The sequence below is a fragment of the Cyanistes caeruleus genome, chromosome 38 (genome assembly GCF_971803275.1).
Source record: "Cyanistes caeruleus chromosome 38, bCyaCae1.hap1.1, whole genome shotgun sequence".
In the NCBI taxonomy this organism is placed as follows: domain Eukaryota; kingdom Metazoa; phylum Chordata; class Aves; order Passeriformes; family Paridae; genus Cyanistes; species Cyanistes caeruleus.
Genome location: NC_141739.1, coordinates 943,117 through 962,663, shown reverse-complemented (window position 1 = coordinate 962,663; position 19,547 = coordinate 943,117). Strand labels below are relative to the sequence as shown.

Below are 19,547 nucleotides of genomic sequence, written 5' to 3'. Positions count from 1 at the left end.
CCCTCACGTTCCCACTCTTTTCCCCTCAATTTCCACCTTTTCTCCCCTCACGTTTCCACCCTTTCTCCCCTCACTTTTCCTGATCTTTTCTCCTCTCATGTGCCCCTCTTTTCCCCTCACATTTCCCTCTCTTTTCCCCTCACATTTCCTCTCTTTTCCCCTCACTTCTCCCCCTCTTCTCCCTCACATTTCCCTCTCTTTTCCCTCACATTTTCCCTCTTTTCCCCTCACATTTTCCTCTCTTTTCTCTCACGTTTCCCTCTCTTTTCCCCTCACATTTCCCTCTCTTTTCCCTCACATTTCCCTCTTTTCCCCTCACATTTCCCTCTCTTTCCCCTCACATTTTCCTCTCTTTTCCCCTCACTTTTCCCTCTCTTTTCCCCTCACATTTCCCTCTCTTTTCCCCTCACATTTCCCTCTCTTTTCCCCCCACTTTTCCTCTCTTTTCCCCTCACATTTCCCCTCACTTTTCCCTCTCTTTTCCCCTCACTTTTTCCCCTTTTCCCCCCACTTTTCCTCTCTTTTCCCCTCACATTTCCCTCTCTTTTCCCCCCACTTTTCCTCTCTTTTCCCCTCACTTTTTCCCCTTTTCCCCTCACATTTCCCTCTCTTTTCCCCTCACATTTCCCTCTCTTTTCCCCTCACTTTTTCCCCTTTTCCCCCCACTTTTCCTCTCTTTTCCCCTCACATTTCCCTCTCTTTTCCCCTCACTTTTTCCCCTTTTCCCCTCACTTTTCCCTCTCTTTTCCCCTCACTTTTTCCCCTTTTCCCTCACATTTTCCTCTCTTTCCCCTCACATTTCCCTCTCTTTTCCCCTCACTTTTTCCCCTTTTTCCCCTCACTTTTTCCCCTTTTTCCCTCACATTTCCCTCTCTTTTTCCCTCACTTTTTCCCCTTTTCCCCCCACTTTTCCTCTCTTTTCCCCTCACATTTCCCTCTCTTTTCCCCTCACTTTCCCTCTCTTTCCCCTCACATTTCCCTCTCTTTTCCCCTCACATTTCCTCTCTTTTCCCCTCACTTTTTCTCCTTTTCCCCCCACTTTTCCCCTCACATTTCCCTCTCTTTTCCCCTCACTTTTTCCCCTTTTCCCCCCACTTTTCCCCTCACATTTCCCCCTTTTCCCCTCGGGTCTCCAGACCTTCGGGGTCAGCGATGAGCCGGGGGACAGCGACACTCGGCAGCCTTTATTTGGGGAGGGGGAAAAAAGGCACTTTTGGGGGTCTGGGGGGCGTTTCAGGGGGTGAGAAACGAGGCAGTGACACTCAGCAGCGTTTATTGGGAGAGGGGCAGGGAACAAAAGGCACTTTTGGGGTTTTTGGGGAGGGGGTTTTTGGGGAGGGGTCACCCCAGCTGATCCTCGTATTGCTTGCGGAAGCAGTCGCCGGCCGGGAAGAAATCCCAGCAGCGCTCCTGGTACATCTTCCACACGTAAGATTCCTGGGGGAGGAATTGGGGAGGGGGGCTCGGCTCATGGGGGGACCCCTCACTGCACCCCCCGCACAGCCTTGCAACTTCCAGGGACCCCCCCCCGAAATCCCATAGAGATCCTCCCAAAATCTCAGAGACCACCCCCAAAATCCCATGGAGACCCCTCAAAATCCCATAGAGATCCTCCCAAAATCCCATAGAGACCCCTCCCCAAAATCTCATAGAGACCCCCCCAAATCCCATAGAGACCCCCCCCAAAATCCCATAGAGATCCCCCAAAATCCCATAGAGACCCCCCCCAAAATCCCATAGAGACCCCCCAAAATCCCATAGAGATCCTCCCAAAATCCCATAGAGACCCCCCAAAATCCCATAGAGACCCCTCCCAAAATCCCATGGAGACCCCCCAAAATCCCATAGAGACCCCCCCCAAAATCCCACAGAGATCCCCCCCAAAATCCCATAGAGACCCCCCCCAAAATCCCATAGAGACCCCTCCCAAAATCCCATAGAGATCCCTCCCCAAAATCCCATAGAGATCCCCCAAAATCCCATAGAGACCCCCCAAAATCCCATAGAGACCCCCAAAATCCCATAGAGACCCCTCCCCAAAATCCCATAGAGACCCCCCCCCAAAATCCCATAGAGACCCCCTGAATCCCACAGAGATCCCCCCCAAAATCCCATGGAGACCCCCCAAAATCCCATAGAGATCCTCCCAAAATCCCATAGAGACCCCTCCCCAAAATCTCATAGAGATCCTCCCAAAATCCCATAGAGACCCCCCCAAAATCCCATAGAGATCCTCCCAAAATCCCATAGAGACCCCTCCCCAAAATCCCATAGAGATCCTCCCAAAATCCCATAGAGACCCCTCAAAATCCCACAGAGACCCCCTGAATCCCACAGAGACCCCTCCCAAAATCCCATGGAGACCCCCCAAAATCCCATAGAGACCCCCCAAAATCCCATAGAGACCCCCCCCAAAATCCCATAGAGACCCCCCCAAAATCCCATAGAGACCCCTCCCCAAAATCCCATAGAGACCCCTCCCCAAAATCTCAGAGACCCCTCCCAAAATCCCATAGAGATCCTCCCAAAATCCCATAGAGACCCCCCCAAAATCCCATAAAGGCTCCCAAAAATCCCATAGAGATCCTCCCAAAATCCCATAGAGACCCCCCCCAAAATCTCATAGAGACCCCCCCAAAATCCCATAGAGACCCCCCAAAATCCCATAGAGACCCCCTGAATCCCATAGAGACCCCCCCCAAAATCCCATAGAGATCCCCCAAAATCCCACAGAGACCCCCCCCCGAAATCCCATAGAGATCCTCCCAAAATCCCACAGAGATCCTCCCAAAATCTCAGAGACCACCCCCAAAATCCCATAGAGACCCCTCCCCAAAATCTCATAGAGACCCCTCCCAAAATCCCATAGAGACCCCTCCCAAAATCCCATAGAGATCCTCCCCAAAATCCCATAGAGACCACCCCCAAAATCTCATAGAGACCCCTCCCAAAATCCCATAGAGACCCCCCCCAAAATCCCATAGAGACCCCCCCAAAATCCCATAGAGATCCTCCCAAAATCCCATAGAGATCCTCCCAAAATCTCATAGAGACCCCCCCAAAATCTCATAGAGACCCCCTGAATCCCATAGAGACCCCCCCCCCAAAATCCCATGGAGACCCCCCAAAATCCCATAGAGATCCTCCCAAAATCCCATAGAGATCCTCCCCAAAATCCCATAGAGACCCCCCCAAAATCCCATAGAGACCCCCCCCAAAATCCCATAGAGACCCCCCCAAAATCCCATAGAGATCCTCCCAAAATCCCATAGAGATCCTCCCAAAATCTCATAGAGACCCCCCCAAAATCTCATAGAGACCCCCTGAATCCCATAGAGACCCCCCCCCCAAAATCCCATGGAGACCCCCCAAAATCCCATAGAGATCCTCCCAAAATCCCATAGAGATCCTCCCCAAAATCCCATAGAGACCCCCCCAAAATCCCATAGAGACCCCCCCCAAAATCCCATGGAGACCCCCCCAAAATCCCATAGAGACCCCCCCCAAAATCCCATAGAGACCCCCCCCAAAATCCCATAGAGATCCCCCAAAATCCCACAGAGACCCCCCCCCGAAATCCCATAGAGATCCTCCCAAAATCCCATAGAGATCCTCCCAAAATCCAATGGAGACCCCCCAAAATCCCATGGAGACCCCCCAAAATCCCATAGAGATCCTCCCAAAATCCCATAGAGACCCCCCCCGAAATCCCATAGAGATCCCCCAAAATCCCATAGAGACCCCCCCCAAAATCCCATAGAGACCCCCCCAAAATCCCATAGAGATCCCCCAAAATCCCATAGAGATCCCCCCCCAAAATCCCATAGAGACCCCCCAAAATCCCATAGAGACCCCCCCAAAATCCCATAGAGACCCCCCCCGAAATCCCATAGAGATCCCCCAAAATCCCATAGAGATCCTCCCAAAATCCCATGGAGACCCCTCCCCAAAATCTCATAGAGATCCTCCCAAAATCCCATAGAGACCCCCCCCAAAATCCCATAGAGACCACCCCCAAAATCCCATAGAGACCCCTCCCCAAAATCCCATAGAGATCCTCCCAAAATCCCATAGAGACCCCCCCCAAAATCCCATAGAGACCCCTCCCCAAAATCCCATAGAGACCCCCCAAAATCCCATAGAGATCCTCCCAAAATCCCATAGAGACCCCCCCCAAAATCTCATAGAGATCCTCCCAAAATCCCATAGAGACCCCCCCCAAAATCTCATAGAGACCCTCCAAAATCCCATAGAGACCCCCCCAAAATCCCATAGAGACCCCCCCAAAATCCCATAGAGACCCCCCCCAAAATCCCATGGAGACCCCCCCAAAATCCCATAGAGACCCCCCCCCAAAATCCCATAGAGACCCCCCCAAAATCCCAGAGACCCCCCCCCAAATCCCATAGAGATCCTCCCAAAATCCCATAGAGATCCTCCCAAAATCCCATAGAGACCCCTCCCCAAAATCCCATAGAGACCCCCCCAAAATCCCATAGAGACCCCTCCCAAAATCCCATGGAGACCCCTCCCCAAAATCCCATAGAGACCCCCCCCAAAATCCCATAGAGACCCCCCCAAAATCCCATGGAGACCCTCCAAAATCCCATAGAGACCCCCCCAAAATCCCATGGAGACCCCCCAAAATCCCATAGAGATCCTCCCAAAATCCCATAGAGACCCCCCAAAATCCCATAGAGACCCCCCCAAAATCCCATAGAGACCCTCCCAAAATCCCATAGAGACCCCCCCCAAAATCCCATGGAGACCCCCCAAAATCCCATAGAGATCCTCCCAAAATCCCATAGAGATCCTCCCAAAATCCCATAGAGACCACCCCCAAATCCCATAGAGACCCCTCCCCAAAATCCCATAGAGATCCTCCCAAAATCCCATAGAGACCCCCCCCAAAATCTCATAGAGATCCTCCAAAATCTCATAGAGATCCCCCAAAATCCCATGGAGACCCCCCCAAAATCCCATAGAGACCCCCCCAAAATCCCATAGAGACCCCCCCAAAATCCCATAGAGACCCCCCCCAAAATCCCATGGAGACCCCCCCAAAATCCCATAGAGACCCCCCCCCAAAATCCCATAGAGACCCCCCCAAAATCTCATAGAGATCCTCCCAAAATCCCATAGAGACCCCTCCCCAAAATCCCATAGAGACCCCCCCCCAAAATCCCATAGAGATCCTCCCAAAATCCCATAGAGACCCTCCCAAAATCCCATAGAGACCCCCCCCAAAATCCCATAGAGATCCTCCCAAAATCCCATAGAGACCCCCCCCAAAATCCCATAGAGACCCCCCCCCCAAAATCCCATAGAGACCCCCCCCCAAAATCCCATAGAGACCCCCCCCAAAATCCCATAGAGATCCTCCCAAAATCCCATAGAGACCCTCCCAAAATCCCATAGAGACCCCCCCCAAAATCCCATAGAGACCCCCCCCCCAAAATCCCATAGAGACCCCCCCCCCAAAATCCCATAGAGACCCCCCCCAAAATCCCATAGAGATCCTCCCAAAATCCCATAGAGACCCTCCCAAAATCCCATAGAGACCCCCCCCAAAATCCCAGAGACCCCCCCCCCAAAATCCCATAGAGACCCTCCCAAAATCCCATAGAGACCCCCCCCAAAATCCCAGAGACCCCCAAAATCCCATAGAGACCCGCCCCCAAAATCTCATAGAGATCCTCCCAAAATCCCAGAGATCCTCCCAAAATCCCATAGAGACCCCCCGAATCCCACAGAGACCCCAAATCCTACAGAGACCCCCCCCCAAAATCCCACATTTCCCCACCTGCCCCGTGTGCTCCGTCTCGTCCTTGTTGATCAAATACATCAGGAAAAACCTGGAGGAGAGGGGGGGGTGAAATTTGGGGGTGTCAGAGGAACCCCAGACCCCCCCAGAACCCCCCTAAATCCCCCCATGGCCCCCCCAGACACCCCTAAATCCCCCCAGAACCCCCCTAAATCCCCCCGTGGCCCCCCCAGACACCCCTAAATCCCCCCCAGACCCCCCTAAATCCCCCCATGGCCCCCCAGACACCCCTAAATCCCCCCAGACAACTCCAGGACACCCCTAAATCCCCCCAGACCCCCCTAAATCCCCCCATGGCCCCCCAGACACCCCTAAATCCCCCCCAGACCCCCCTAAATCCCCCCATGGCCCCCCAGACACCCCTAAATCCCCCCAGACAACTCCAGGACACCCCTAAATCCCCCCCAGACCCCCCTAAATCCCCCCATGGCCCCCCAGACACCCCTAAATCCCCCCAGACAACTCCAGGACACCCCTAAATCCCCCCAGACCCCCCTAAATCCCCCCGTGGCCCCCCCAGACACCCCTAAATCCCCCCATGCCCCCCCAGACACCCCTAAATCCCCCCAGACCCCCCTAAATCCCCCCGTGGCCCCCCCAGACCCCCCTAAATCCCCCCAGACCCCTCCAGGACCCCCCTAAATCCCCCCAGGACCCCCCCTAAATCCCCCCATGCCCCCCCAGACCCCCCTAAATCCCCCCATGGCCCCCCCCAGACACCCCTAAATCCCCCCAGACCCCTCCAGGACCCCCCTAAATCCCCCCATGCCCCCCCCAGACACCCCTAAATCCCCCCAGACCCCCCTAAATCCCCCCGTGCCCCCCCCAGACACCCCTAAATCCCCCCCAGACCCCTCCAGGACCCCCCTAAATCCCCCCAGACCCCTCCAGGACCCCCCTAAATCCCCCCAGACCCCTCCAGGACACCCCTAAATCCCCCCAGACCCCTCCAGGACACCCCTAAATCCCCCCAGACCCCTCCAGGACACCCCTAAATCCCCCCAGACCCCTCCAGGACACCCCTAAATCCCCCCAGACCCCTCCAGGACACCCCTAAATCCCCCCCAGACCCCCCCTAAATCCCCCCGTGGCCCCCCCAGACACCCCTAAATCCTCCCAGACCCCTCCAGGACCCCCCTAAATCCCCCCCAGACCCCCCCTAAATCCCCCCGTGGCCCCCCCAGACACCCCTAAATTCCCCCAAACCCCCCTAAATCCCCCCATGCCCCCCCCAAACACCCCTAAATCCCCCCAGACCCCTCCAGGACACACTTAAATCCCCCCGTGGCCCCCCCAGACACCCCTAAATCCCCCCCAGCCCCCCCAGGTCTCACATGTAGTTGGCCAGGTTGTGCTCCTCCAGCGTGTGGGTCTCGAAGCCGTGGGGCGTCGTGTCGAAATAATCGCTCCCGATGCCGCAGATGAAACATTTCGTCTGCCATGGAGGGGGGGGTCAGAGAGGGGGGGTCTCTGCACCCCAAATCGCAATCTGGGGGGTGGTCCTCACCTTCCTGCCCCCTCCCACCACCCCAGACTCACCTCCATGTCCTCCTTCACCTGCTCCTGCTGGTCCCGCAGCTCCCCGAAGGCGTCGATGATCAGACCTGGGGGGCACCAAAGGGAGGGGTCAGAGGGGTGGGACCCCCCAGATCCCACTCAGATCTCCCTCAGATCCCCCCAGATCCCCCCAAATCCCACTCAGATCTCCCTCAGATCCCCCCAGATCCCACTCAGATCCCCCCAGATCCCACTCAGATCTCCCTCAGATCCCCCCAGATCCCCCTCATATCCCCCCAGATCCCCCCAAATTCCACACAGATCCCCCTCAGATCCCCCCAAATCCCACCCAGATCCCCCCAAATTCCACACAGATCCCACCCAGATCCCCCCAAATCCCACTCAGATCCCCCCAGATCCCTCCAGATCTCCCTCAGATCTCCCTCAGATCCCCCCAATCCCCCTCAGATCCCCTCAGATCTCCCTCAGATCCCCCCAATCCCCCTCAGATCCCCTCAGATCCCACACAGATCCCCCCAGATCCCCCCAAATCCCACTCAGATCCCCCACTGCCCCTTTCAGGACCCCCAGGCTGCCCCCCAGGCCCCCCCTCTGGGACCTGGATGAAGGCCAGGAGGATGATGATGAAGATGATGATGATGATGAAGGTCCCACAGCCCCCTCCCAGCCCCCCCCCGCAGGGTTCCCCCCCGGATGAAGGCCAGGAGGATGATGAAAATGATGAAGATGATGATGATGATGATAATGATGATGATGATGATGATGATGAAGAAGATGATGATGAAGGTCCCACAGCCCCCTCCCAGCCCCCCCCTGCAGGGTTCCCCCCCTGGATGATGGCCAGGAGGATGATGATGATGATGATGAAGATGATGATGATAAGGTCCCACAGCCCCCTCCCAGCCCCCCCCTGCAGGGTTCCCACCCTGGATGATGGCCAGGAGGATGATGATGATGATGAAGATGATGATGATGAAGATCCCACAGCCCCCTCCCAGCCCCCCCGCCCATGGGTGCCCACCCTGGATGATGGCCAGGAGGATGATGATGATGATGATGATGATGATGATGATGATGAAGATCCCACAGCCCCCTCCCAGCCCCCCCCCGCAGGGTTCCCCCCCGGATGAAGGCCAGGAGGATGATGATGATGATGATGATGATGATGATGATGAAGGTCCCACAGCCCCCTCCCAGCCCCCTGCCCATGGGTGCCCACCCTGGATGATGGCCAGGAGGATGATGATGATGATGATGATAATGATGATGATGATGATGATGATGATGATGATGATGATGAAGGTCCCACAGCCCCCTCCCAGCCCCCCTGCCCATGGGTGCCCACCCTGGATGATGGCCAGGAGGATGATGATGATGATGATGATAATGATGATGATGATGATGATGATGATGATGATGATGATGAAGGTCCCACAGCCCCCACCCAGCCCCCCCTGCAGGGTGCCCACCCTGGATGATGGCCAGGAGGATGATGATGATGATGATGATGATGATGATGATGATGATGATGATGAAGGTCCCACAGCCCCCACCCAGCCCCCCCTGCAGGGTGCCCACCCTGGATGATGGCCAGGAGGATGATGATGAAGATGATGATGATGATGATGATGATGATGATGATGATAATGATAATGATGATGATGATGAAGATGATGATGATGATGATAATGATGATGATGAAGATGATGATGATGAAGGTCCCACAGCCCCCTCCCAGCCCCCCCCTGCCCATGGGTGCCCACCCTGGATGATGGCCAGGAGGATGACGATGACGAAGAAGAAGAAGGTGATGTCGAAGACGACGCGGTACAGCTCGTAGTCATCCCCCGCCGGATCCTCGATCTCGTCCCCGATGCCGCCCCCGGCCCGGACCCCCACGTACATATGGAACAGGTAACACTGCAGGGACACGGGGCGGGCTCAGGGAACCTTCTAGAACCCCCCAGAAACCCAGCTGGGGGGTGGGGGACAGCCCCCCCTCCCCGTCCCTCACCGTCATCATGTCATCACACTTCATGTCGGGCTCATCCTCATCCTCGCTCTTGTTGTAGAACTTGCGGAAGAAGTTGAAGGCCACCACGGTGTACAGGTAGACCACCACGGCCAGCAGCCCCACCGTCATCACCAGCTGCGCCAACCGAGCCGTGAGGAGGGGGCTCGGGACCCCCGGGGCCCCCCAGGCCAGCCCAGGAGAGCCCCCCGCAGACCTGCTTGCCGTTGTGGGTGACGGAGGACAGGATGGTGCGCAGCGTCTTGACGCCCATGGCGATGTCCAGCAGGTGAGAGGCGAAGAAGAAGTTGTTGTAGTGGCCCAGCAGGGACATGGCCATGTACCAGGTGAGGTAGAGGAAGGACTGGGGAGGGGGACACACGGGTGAGGGGTCACCCCAGAGCCGGGCGGGGGTCCCGCAGCCCCCCCCCCCCACACACACAGCCCCACCCCACTCACGTTATCGGTGAAAATCACCCCGAATTTCCAGATCTGGTAGCGGATGTCGATGGATGTGATCCTGGTTGGGGGGGGGAAACGGGGGGGGGTGTCAGAGTGTGGGGGAGCCCCCAGACCCCTGAGTGCCCCCAGACCCACGAGTGCCCCCAGACCCGTGAGTGCCCCCAGACCCACGAGTGCCCCCAGCCCCACGAGTGCCCCCAGACCCACGAGTGCCCCCAGACCCATGAGTGCCCCCAGACCCACGAGTGCCCCCAGACCCACGAGTGCCCCCAGACCCACGAGATGTGTGAGTGCCCCCAGACCCGTGAGTGCCCCCAGACCCATGAGTGCCCCCAGACCCGTGAGCACCCCCAGACCCCTGAGTGCCCCCAGACCCGTGAGTGCCCCCAGACCCATGAGTGCCCCCAGACCCACGAGTGCCCCCAGCCCCAGGAGTGCCCCCAGACCCATGAGTGCCCCCAGACCCGTGAGTGCCCCCAGACCCATGAGTGCCCCCAGACCCACGAGATGTGTGAGTGCCCCCAGACCCCTGAGTGCCCCCAGACCCGAGATGTGTGAGTGCCCCCAGACCCACGAGATGTGTGAGTGCCCCCAGACCCACGAGTGCCCCCAGACCCATGAGTGCCCCCAGACCCACGAGTGCCCCCAGACCCATGAGTGCCCCCAGCCCCATGAGTGCCCCCAGCCCCATGAGTGCCCCCAGCCCCACGAGTGCCCCCAGACCCGTGAGTGCCCCCAGACCCATGAGTGCCCCCAGAACCACGAGTGCCCCCAGAACCACGAGATGTGTGAGTGCCCCCAGACCCGTGAGTGCCCCCAGACCCCTGAGTGCCCCCAGACCCATGAGTGCCCCCAGACCCGTGAGATGTGTGAGTACCCCCAGACCCGTGAGTGCCCCCAGACCCACGAGTGCCCCCAGACCCATGAGTGCCCCCAGACCCGTGAGATGTGTGAGTGCCCCCAGACCCATGAGTGCCCCCAGACCCGTGAGATGTGTGAGTGCCCCCAGACCCATGAGTGCCCCCAGACCCACAAGTGCCCCCAGACCCACAAGTGCCCCCAGACCCACGAGTGCCCCCAGACCCGTGAGATGTGTGAGCACCCCCAGACCCGTGAGTGCCCCCAGACCCGCGAGTGCCCCCAGACCCACGAGATGTGTGAGTGCCCCCAGACCCGTGAGGTGTGTGAGTGCCCCCACCCAGAATCCCTGGCCCCCTCCCCAAATCCCCCCCTGCCCGGGGCGCACCAGGTGAGCAGGGAGCTGTCGGGGGGGGCCCTGCGCTCGCCCTGCGCCCCCATCTCCAGGCTGGCCAGGTCCATCCCCAGCAGCTCCGCGATCCTCTCCCGCCCGTAGATGTCCCCGTACTTCTCCATCACCTGCCGGCACCCCCAGACTCAGCGGGACCCCAAAAACACCGGGCTGGGAGACCCTCGGGATGTCAGGGGTCACCTCCAGGTTATGGGTGGGGGGTCCCCAGCCCCAGGACCCCTCCCCTCACCTTTCTCTTGATGAACTTGTCCCAGTAATTGCTGGGGAAGGATCTGCGGGGGGTCGGGGGAGAAATTGGGGGGGGGGTCGGTGGTGGCAGCACCCCCCAAACCCGGGTGGTGCAGGGGGGGACCCCAGCGGACCCCCAGTGCCCCCCGACACCTCTGCCAGGCCTCCTGCACCCCCAGACACCCCCAGACACCCCCAAATCCCCCTCCCACAACTCCCCATTGCCCCCCAGTGCCCCCCAAAGCCTCTGCCAGGCCTCCTGCACCCCCAGATCCCCCAGACACCCCCCAAACCCCCCTCCCACAACTCCCCAGTGCCCCCCCAGTGTCCCCAGTTCCCCCCCAGTGCCCCCCCAGTTCCCTCCCAGTGTCCCCAGTGCCCCCCAGGCCCCCCCCCAGTGCCCCCCAGTTCCCTCCCAGTGCCCCCCCAGTGTCCCCAGTGTCCCCCAGTTCCCCCCCAGTGCCCCCCCAGTGCCCCCCCAGTGTCCCCAGTGTCCCCCAGTTCCCCCCAGTTCCCCCCAGTGCCCCTCCAGTGCCCCCCAGTGTCCCCCAGTCCCTCCCAGTTCCCCCCAGTGCCCCCCAGCGCCCCCCAGTGCCCCCCCAGTTCCCCCCCAGTGCCCCCCAGTGCCCCCCCAGTGCCCTCCCAGTGCCCCCCAGTGCCCCCCCAATGCCCCCCCAGTTCCCCCCAGTGTCCCCCCAGTCCCCCCAGTGCCGTACTGGGCGTTGAGCACCAGCCGGTCCCACTGTCCCTTGACGTCATCGTCGGGCGGCTGCTCGGTGATGTAGAGCCCCGAGAACTCGAGGCGCCGCGCCACCTCCTTCTCCCGCTTGAAAATCACCAGGGGGATCTGGGGGGACACCCGGGGGTCACTCAGGGGTCACTCAGGGGTCACTCAGGGGTCAGGGGTCACTCAGGGGTCACTCAGGGGTCACTGGGTGATGTAGAGCCCCGAGAACTCGAGGCGCCGCGCCACCTCCTTCTCCCGCTTGAAAATCACCAGGGGGATCTGGGGGGACACCCGGGGGTCACTCAGGGGTCACTCAGGGGTCACTCAGGGGTCAGGGGTCACTCAGGGGTCACTGGGTGATGTAGAGCCCCGAGAACTCGAGGCGCCGCGCCACCTCCTTCTCCCGCTTGAAAATCACCAGGGGGATCTGGGGGGACACCCGGGGGTCACTCGGGGGTCACTCAGGGGTCACTCAGGGGTCAGGGGTCACTCAGGGGTCACTCAGGGGTCACTGGGTGATGTAGAGCCCCGAGAACTCGAGGCGCCGCGCCACCTCCTTCTCCCGCTTGAAAATCACCAGGGGGATCTGGGGGGACACTCAGGGGTCACTCAGGGGTCACTCAGGGGTCACTCAGGGGTCACTCAGGGGTCACTCAGGGGTCAGGGGTCACTCAGGGGTCACTGGGTGATGTAGAGCCCCGAGAACTCGAGGCGCCGCGCCACCTCCTTCTCCCGCTTGAAAATCACCAGGGGGATCTGGGGGGACACTCAGGGGTCACTCAGGGGTCACTCAGGGGTCACCTGGTCACTCAGGGTCACTCAGTGGTCACTCAGGGTCACCCAGTGGTCACTCAGTGGTCACTCAATGGTCACTCAGGGTCACTCAGAGGTCACTCAGGGTCACTCAGGATCACTCAGGGGTCACTCAGTGGTCACTCAATGGTCACTCAGGGTCACTCAGAGGTCACTCAGGGGTCACTCAGGGTCACTAAGGGTCACTCAGGATCACTCAGGGGTCACTCAGTGGTCACTCAGAGGTCACTCAATGGTCACTCAGGATCACTCAGGGGTCACTCGGTCACTCAGGGTCACCCAGTGGTCACTCAGGGGTCACTCAGGGTCACTCAGGGTCACCCAGGGGTCACTCAGATCACTCAGGATCACTCAGGGGTCACTCAGTGGTCACTCAGGGTCACTCAGAGGTCACTCAGGGTCACTCAGAGGTCACTCAATGGTCACTCAGGGTCACTCAGATCACTCAGGATCACTCAGGGGTCACTCAGTGGTCACTCAATGGTCACTCAGGGTCACTCAGAGGTCACTCAGGGGTCACTCAGCGGTCACTCAGGGGTCACTCAGGGGTCACTCAGGGTCACTCAGGGTCACTCAGGATCACTCAGTGGTCACTCAGGGGTCACTCAGGATCACTCAGGGGTCACTCAGCGGTCACTCAGTGGTCACTCAGTGGTCACTCAGGGCTCACTCAGGGCTCACTCAATGGTCACTCAGATCACTCAGGGTCACTCAGGGGTCACTCAGCGGTCACCCAGCGGTCACCCAGTGGTCACCCAGCGGTCACTCAGTGGTCACCTTGAGGCAGTTGTAGCCGATGATGCAGAGGAAGGCCACCAGGGTGTGGGCCAGCGCCAGCCCCCGCAGGGCCGGGCCCATGTAGCCCGTGCTCTCCTCCAGGAAATAATAAACCTCGGGCTCCTCGGGACCCCCCGCCTCGGGACCCCCGCCCGCAGACCCCTCCTCATCGGGGAGCGCGCCCCCCGAGCCCTCGGCCTCCTCCCCAGCGCCCGGGGGGTGCTCCGACACCTGCGGGGAGGGGACACCATCAGGGACACCCCAAAGTGACCCCAGGGTGACCCCAAACCCCCCCCGAGGGGCCCCAAAGTGTCCCCAAACCCCCCCGAGGGGACACGGGGAGTGACACCCCCCTGAGGGGACACAGAGTGACCCCAAACTGTCCCCAAACCCCCCCCGAGGGGCCCCAAAGTGTCCCCAAACCCCCCCGAGGGGACACGCTCAGGGACCCCCCGAGGGGACACAGAGTGACCCCAAAGTGCCCCCGAAGTGTCCCCAAACCCCCCTGGGTGGGCAGCCCCACCCTGACCTCCCATCGGCTCTGGGGGGTCCCCACCTCATCTCAGCAGCCCCGTGGGGACCCAGGGCCCCCCAGACCCCTCCCAGGACCCCCAGACCCCATCCCGGACCCCCAAACCCCATCCCGGACCCCCAGACCCATCCCGGACCCCCAAATCCCCTCTCCACCCCCCTGTCCCCCCTCCCAAGCCCCCAGCCCCCCTCGTGTGCCCCCAGCCCCTCTCCCAAGCCCCCCAAACCCCCTCCCCAGCCTCCCAAACCCCCTCCCCAACCCCCAGCCCCCCTCCCCAGCCTCCCAAACCCCCTCCCCAGTCCCCCAGACCCTCTCATGTGCCCCCAGCCCCCCTCCCCAGCCCCCCAGCCCCTGTCCCGAGCCCCCAGCCCCCCTCGTGTGCCCCCAGCCCCCCTCGTGTGCCCCCAGCCCCCCGTCCCGAGCCCCCAGCCCCTGTCCCGAGCCCCCAGTCCCCCTCCTGAGCCCCCAGCCCCCCTCATGTGCCCCCAGCCCCCCTCCCCAGCCCCCAGCCCCCCTCATGTGCCCCCAGCCCCCATCCCAAACCCCCAGCCCCCCTCATGTGCCCCCAGCCCCTGTCCTGAGCCCCCAGCCCCCCATCCTGAGCCCCCAGCCCCCCTCCCGAGCCCCCAGCCCACCTTGTAGAAGAGCAGGATGAAGTTGATGGCGAAGGCGAGGAACAGCGCCAGGAAACGCAGGTTGTAGAAATTCCTCGACAGGTAATTCTGGGGGAGGGCAAACGCTGCAGACCCCGCCCCGGAGACCCCTCCCCGAATGCTGACCCTGCCCCGAATGCTGACCCCGCCCCAGAGACCCCTCCCCGAATGCTGACCCCTCCCCGAATGCTGACCCCGCCCCAGAGACCCCTCCCCGAATGCTGACCCCGCCCCAGAGACCCCTCCCCGAATGCTGACCCCGCCCCGAATGCTGACCCCGCCCCAGAGACCCCTCCCCGAATGCTGACCCTGCCCCAGAGACCCCTCCCCGAATGCTGACCCCGCCCCAGAGACCCCTCCCCGAATGCTGACCCTGCCCCAGAGACCCCTCCCCGAATGCTGACCCTGCCCCAGAGACCCCTCCCCGAATGCTGACCCCGCCCCAGAGACCCCTCCCCGAATACACACCCCGCCCCGAATGCTGACCCCGCCCCAGAGACCCCTCCCTGAATGCTGACCCCTCCCCGAATGCTGACTCCGCCCCAGAGACCCCTCCCCGAATGCTGACCCCGCCCCAGAGACCCCTCCCCGAATGCTGACCCCTCCCCGAATGCTGACTCCGCCCCAGAGACCCCTCCCCGAATGCTGACCCCGCCCCGAATGCAGACCCCGCCCCAGAGACCCCTCCCCGAATGCTGACCCCTCCCCGAATGCTGACCCCGCCCCAGAGACCCCTCCCCAAATTCTGACCCTGCCCCAGAGACCCCTCCCCAAATGCTGACCCCGCCCGGAATGCTGACCCCGCCCTGAATGCTGACCCCGCCCCAAATACTGACCCTGCCCCAAATACTGACCCTGCCCCACACACAGACCCCGCCCCAAATACACACCCTGCCCCAGAGACCCCTCCCCAAATACTGACCCCACCCCAAATACTGACTCCCACCCCAAACACAGACCCCTCTGGGACCCCTCCCCAAATACTGACCCCTCCCCACACACAGACCCCTCCCAAAGAGACCCCTCCCCAAATACAGACCCCTCTGGGACCCCTCCCCAAACTCCCCCCTCCCCACACACAGACCCCTCCCCAAACACAGACCCCTCTGGGACCCCTCCCCAAATACTGACCCCCTCCCCAAGCACAGACCCCTCCCAAAGAGACCCCACCCCAAGCACAGACCCCTCTGGGACCCCTCCCCAAATACTGACCCCCTCCCCACACACAGACCCCTCCCAAAGAGACCCCTCCCCAAATACAGACCCCTCTGGGACCCCTCCCCACACACAGACTCCCCTCTGGGACCCCTCCCCAAACTCCCCCCTCCCCACACACAGACCCCTCCTCCCCAGAGACCCCTCCGGGACCCCTCCCCAAGCCCCCCCGGCCCCCCTTACCAGGAACTTGACCCTCTGCACCTCCAGCTCCCCCCAGAAGTCGAAGCCCCCCTCGGCCGGGGGCTCGCGGCGCTCCCGGGGCACCGACTTGCGCCGCCGGGGGGGGGCCCGGGGCTCCTCCTCGGGACCCTCGGGACCCCCGGGACCCCCGCCCTTCTCCCCGTTCTCTGTGCTGGGGGGCACACGGGGGCGCTCAGGGCTCAGGGGGTCACACAGGGGTCACTCGGGTCACTCGGGTCACACTCAGGGGTCAGGGGGTCACTCGGGGGTCAGGGGGTCACTCGGGGGTCAGGGGTCACACAGGGGTCAGGGGGTCACTCGGGTCACACTCGGGGGTCAGGGGTCACTCAGGGGTCAGGGGGTCACACAGGGGTCAGGGGTCACTCAGGGGGGTCAGGGGGTCACACAGGGGTCAGGGGGTCACACAGGGGTCAGGGGGTCACTCAGGGGTCAGGGGGTCACACAGGGGTCAGGGGGTCACACAGGGGTCAGGGGTCACACAGGGGTCAGGGGGTCACTCAGGGGGGTCAGGGGGTCACACAGGGGTCAGGGGTCACACAGGGGTCAGGGGGGTCACACAGGGGTCAGGGGGTCACTCGGGGGTCACTCAGGGGTCGGGGTCATTCAGGGGTCAAGGGGTCACTCAGGGGTCACATTCAGGTCAGGGGTCACTCAGAGGTCAGGGGTCACTTGGGGGTCAGGGGGTCACACTCAGGGGTCTCAGGGGTCAGGGGGTCACACTCAGGGGTCACTCAGGGGTCACACTCAGGGGTCACTCAGGGGTCAGGCCCCCTCCCCCAATTCCCCTCCTTACTCGGCTTTCTCGGCCTCGGCCGGGGGCTCCTCCTCCTTCTGCCCCTCCCCCACCTGCTCTGCCACCTCCTGGGGGGACAAGGGGGGGTCTGGGGGGGGGCTCATCACCCCCCGGGACCCCCAATCCCCCCCGGGACCCCCAAACCCCCCCTGGGACCCCCAAACTGCCCCTGGGACCCCCAAACTGCCCCTCAGGACCCCCAAACTGCCCCTCAGGATCCCCAATCCCCCCCTGGGACCCCCAAACTGCCCCTCAGGACCCCCAATCCCCCCCAGGACCCCCAAACTGCCCCTCAGGACCCCCCAGCACATCCCACCCTCCACGGGGGGCCCCCCGAATCCCTCCCCAAATCCCCCCAAATCCCCCATCAGGAACCCCCGAAACCTCCCCCCCCCACCCCCAAACCACCCCTGGACCCCCCCCCCCCCCCCCCCATAATCCCCCCTTCCCCCCCTTACCCCGATCTTCCTGCGCAGGATGGGGGTCCCCTCGGGGGTGGGGGGCTCAGCCCCGGGGGGCTCCCCGATATCCCCGAGCCCCCCCGGCGCGTCGGGGGCCGCCAGTCTGAAATGGGGGTCCTTGCGAGCCCCCTGCCCCGCCGGCGCCGCCTTCACCTCCCTCCGCCTGGCCTCTTCCTCCTCCTCCTCCTCCTCCTCCTCCTCCTCCTGCCCGTCCCCGCCGCCCGCGGGGGGCTCCAGCCGCGCCTCGGGGGGTCTCTGGGGCTCCGGGGGTCCCCCCTGCTCCCCCTCCCCGGCCTCGCCGCCCCCCACCGCGTCCTGGGTGGGGTCAGGCATGGAGCCCAGCACCTCCATCACCCCCAGCCGCTGCGCCCCCTCCACCAGCCCCCCGCCGAAGAGCGAGCTCCAGGCCAGCCGCCCCACCGCCCCCAACACCCCCAGCCCCCCCAGCACGCCCCCCAGCGCCGCCCGCCCCACGCCCGCCCCGGCCTCCCACGCCAGCTCCCGCCCCGACTTCTTCCGCAGCCTCCGCAGCCGCCGGCGCCAGGCCTGGGGGGACCCCAGCAGCCGCCGCAGCACCCCCAGCCCCGCCGGCAGCGCCGCCCCCGCCTCCGCCGCCGGCTCCTCTTCCTCCCTCTCCTCCTCCTCCTCCTCCTCCTCCTCGCGCGCCGCCTCCTCCTCGGAGATGCGCGAGGCGATCTGCATCTCGAAGATGGTGTCCTCGCAGAAGTTGACGAAGAGCTCCATCTTCTCGGCCTCGCCGCCCTCGTTGACCACGTCGAAGATGAACTGCCGCTTGGACTCCTTCACCTGCGGCATCTCCCACTGCGCCTTGTTGGCGCCGCTGATCTCGAAGTAGATGCGCTCGATGCGCCGCGCCGCCCCCATGATCTCGATGCGGCCCAGGAAAGGGCGGAAATAATCCAGGATGCTCTCGGCCTGCTCCAGGAAGGTCTTGAGGCGCTGGTCGTGCGGCACGTGCTCCGACAGGTTGGTCAGCAGCACGGCCACGTTGAAGCCGATGTCGCGCGCCGGCTCCTGGAAGCGCTGGGCGAAGCTCTCCACGTCGATCATCTCGTTCTCGTCGGCCTCGGAGCAGGAGAGCAGGAACTGGATCTCCTCGGGCTCGTACTGCTTCTGGCTGTCCATGGCCTTCTGGAAATCCTTCTTGGAGATGAGGCCGCGCGGGTCGGTGACGAAGTGGCGGAAGGCGTCGGAGGAGACGATGTCGCGCAGCTTGAGGAACATGTCGAAGAACTTGAGGATCATGGTGACGTTGCTGGAGGACTCCACCAGCATGTCCACCATCTGCCGCGCGATCGTGCCGTTCACCACGTTCCCTGCCGGGACGCCGACGCGTCAGCCGAGAGCGCGGGGACACCGGGAGGGGACACGGGGACAGGGGACAGGGACAGCCGGGAGGGGACAGGGGACACGGGGAGGGGACACCGTGAGGGGACACGGGGAGGGGACACGGGGACACAGGCAGGGGACACGGGGAGGGGACACCGTGAGGGGACACGGGGACAGGGGACACGGGGAGGGGACACGGGGGACATGGGGAGGGAACACGGGGAGGGGACACAGGGGACACGGGGAGGGGACACGGGGACAGGGGACACGGGGACACAGGGAGGGGACACGGGGAGGGGACACCGTGAGGGGACACAGGGAGGGGACAAGGGGACACAGGGAGGGGACACGGGGAGGGGACACGGGGAGGGGATAGGGACAGCCGGGTGGGGACAGGGGACACGGGGAGGGGACACGGGGAGGGGACACGGGGAGGGGACAGGGACAGCCGGGAGGGGACAGGGGACACCATGAGGGGACACGGGGAGGGGACACGGGGAGGGGACAGGCACAGCCGGGTGGGGACACGGGGGACACGGGGAGGGGACAGGGACATCAGTTGGGGACAGGGACAGCCAGGTGGGGACAGGGGACACCATGAGGGGACACGGGGGACACAGGGAGGGGACAGGAACAGCCGGGTGGGGACATCAGGTAGGGACAGGGACACATGGAGGGGACAGGGGACATGGGGAGGGGACACGGGACA

The 19,547-nt window shown here is 62.4% G+C and overlaps 1 protein-coding gene across 1 annotated transcript in view; it reads right to left on the bottom strand.

Annotated features, from left to right (window-relative positions):
- Nucleotides 1-1,163: 1,163 nt before the first annotated feature.
- RYR1 (ryanodine receptor 1) overlaps nucleotides 1,164-19,547 on the bottom strand; it is a 172,427-nt gene continuing 154,043 nt past the window's right edge. The window contains exons 89-104 of the mRNA XM_086872036.1: nucleotides 17,486-18,825; nucleotides 17,028-17,095; nucleotides 16,214-16,385; nucleotides 14,798-14,884; nucleotides 13,631-13,861; nucleotides 12,030-12,160; nucleotides 11,315-11,357; nucleotides 11,062-11,192; nucleotides 9,813-9,873; nucleotides 9,571-9,717; nucleotides 9,357-9,491; nucleotides 9,106-9,262; nucleotides 7,364-7,428; nucleotides 7,159-7,259; nucleotides 5,804-5,855; nucleotides 1,164-1,437 (exon numbers count right to left, since the gene is read on the bottom strand). Of these exons, the coding sequence (XP_086728162.1) occupies nucleotides 1,342-1,437; nucleotides 5,804-5,855; nucleotides 7,159-7,259; nucleotides 7,364-7,428; nucleotides 9,106-9,262; nucleotides 9,357-9,491; nucleotides 9,571-9,717; nucleotides 9,813-9,873; nucleotides 11,062-11,192; nucleotides 11,315-11,357; nucleotides 12,030-12,160; nucleotides 13,631-13,861; nucleotides 14,798-14,884; nucleotides 16,214-16,385; nucleotides 17,028-17,095; nucleotides 17,486-18,825 (3,017 nt within the window). The 3' untranslated portion in view covers nucleotides 1,164-1,341. The remainder of the gene's footprint in view (nucleotides 1,438-5,803; nucleotides 5,856-7,158; nucleotides 7,260-7,363; nucleotides 7,429-9,105; nucleotides 9,263-9,356; nucleotides 9,492-9,570; nucleotides 9,718-9,812; nucleotides 9,874-11,061; nucleotides 11,193-11,314; nucleotides 11,358-12,029; nucleotides 12,161-13,630; nucleotides 13,862-14,797; nucleotides 14,885-16,213; nucleotides 16,386-17,027; nucleotides 17,096-17,485; nucleotides 18,826-19,547) is intronic.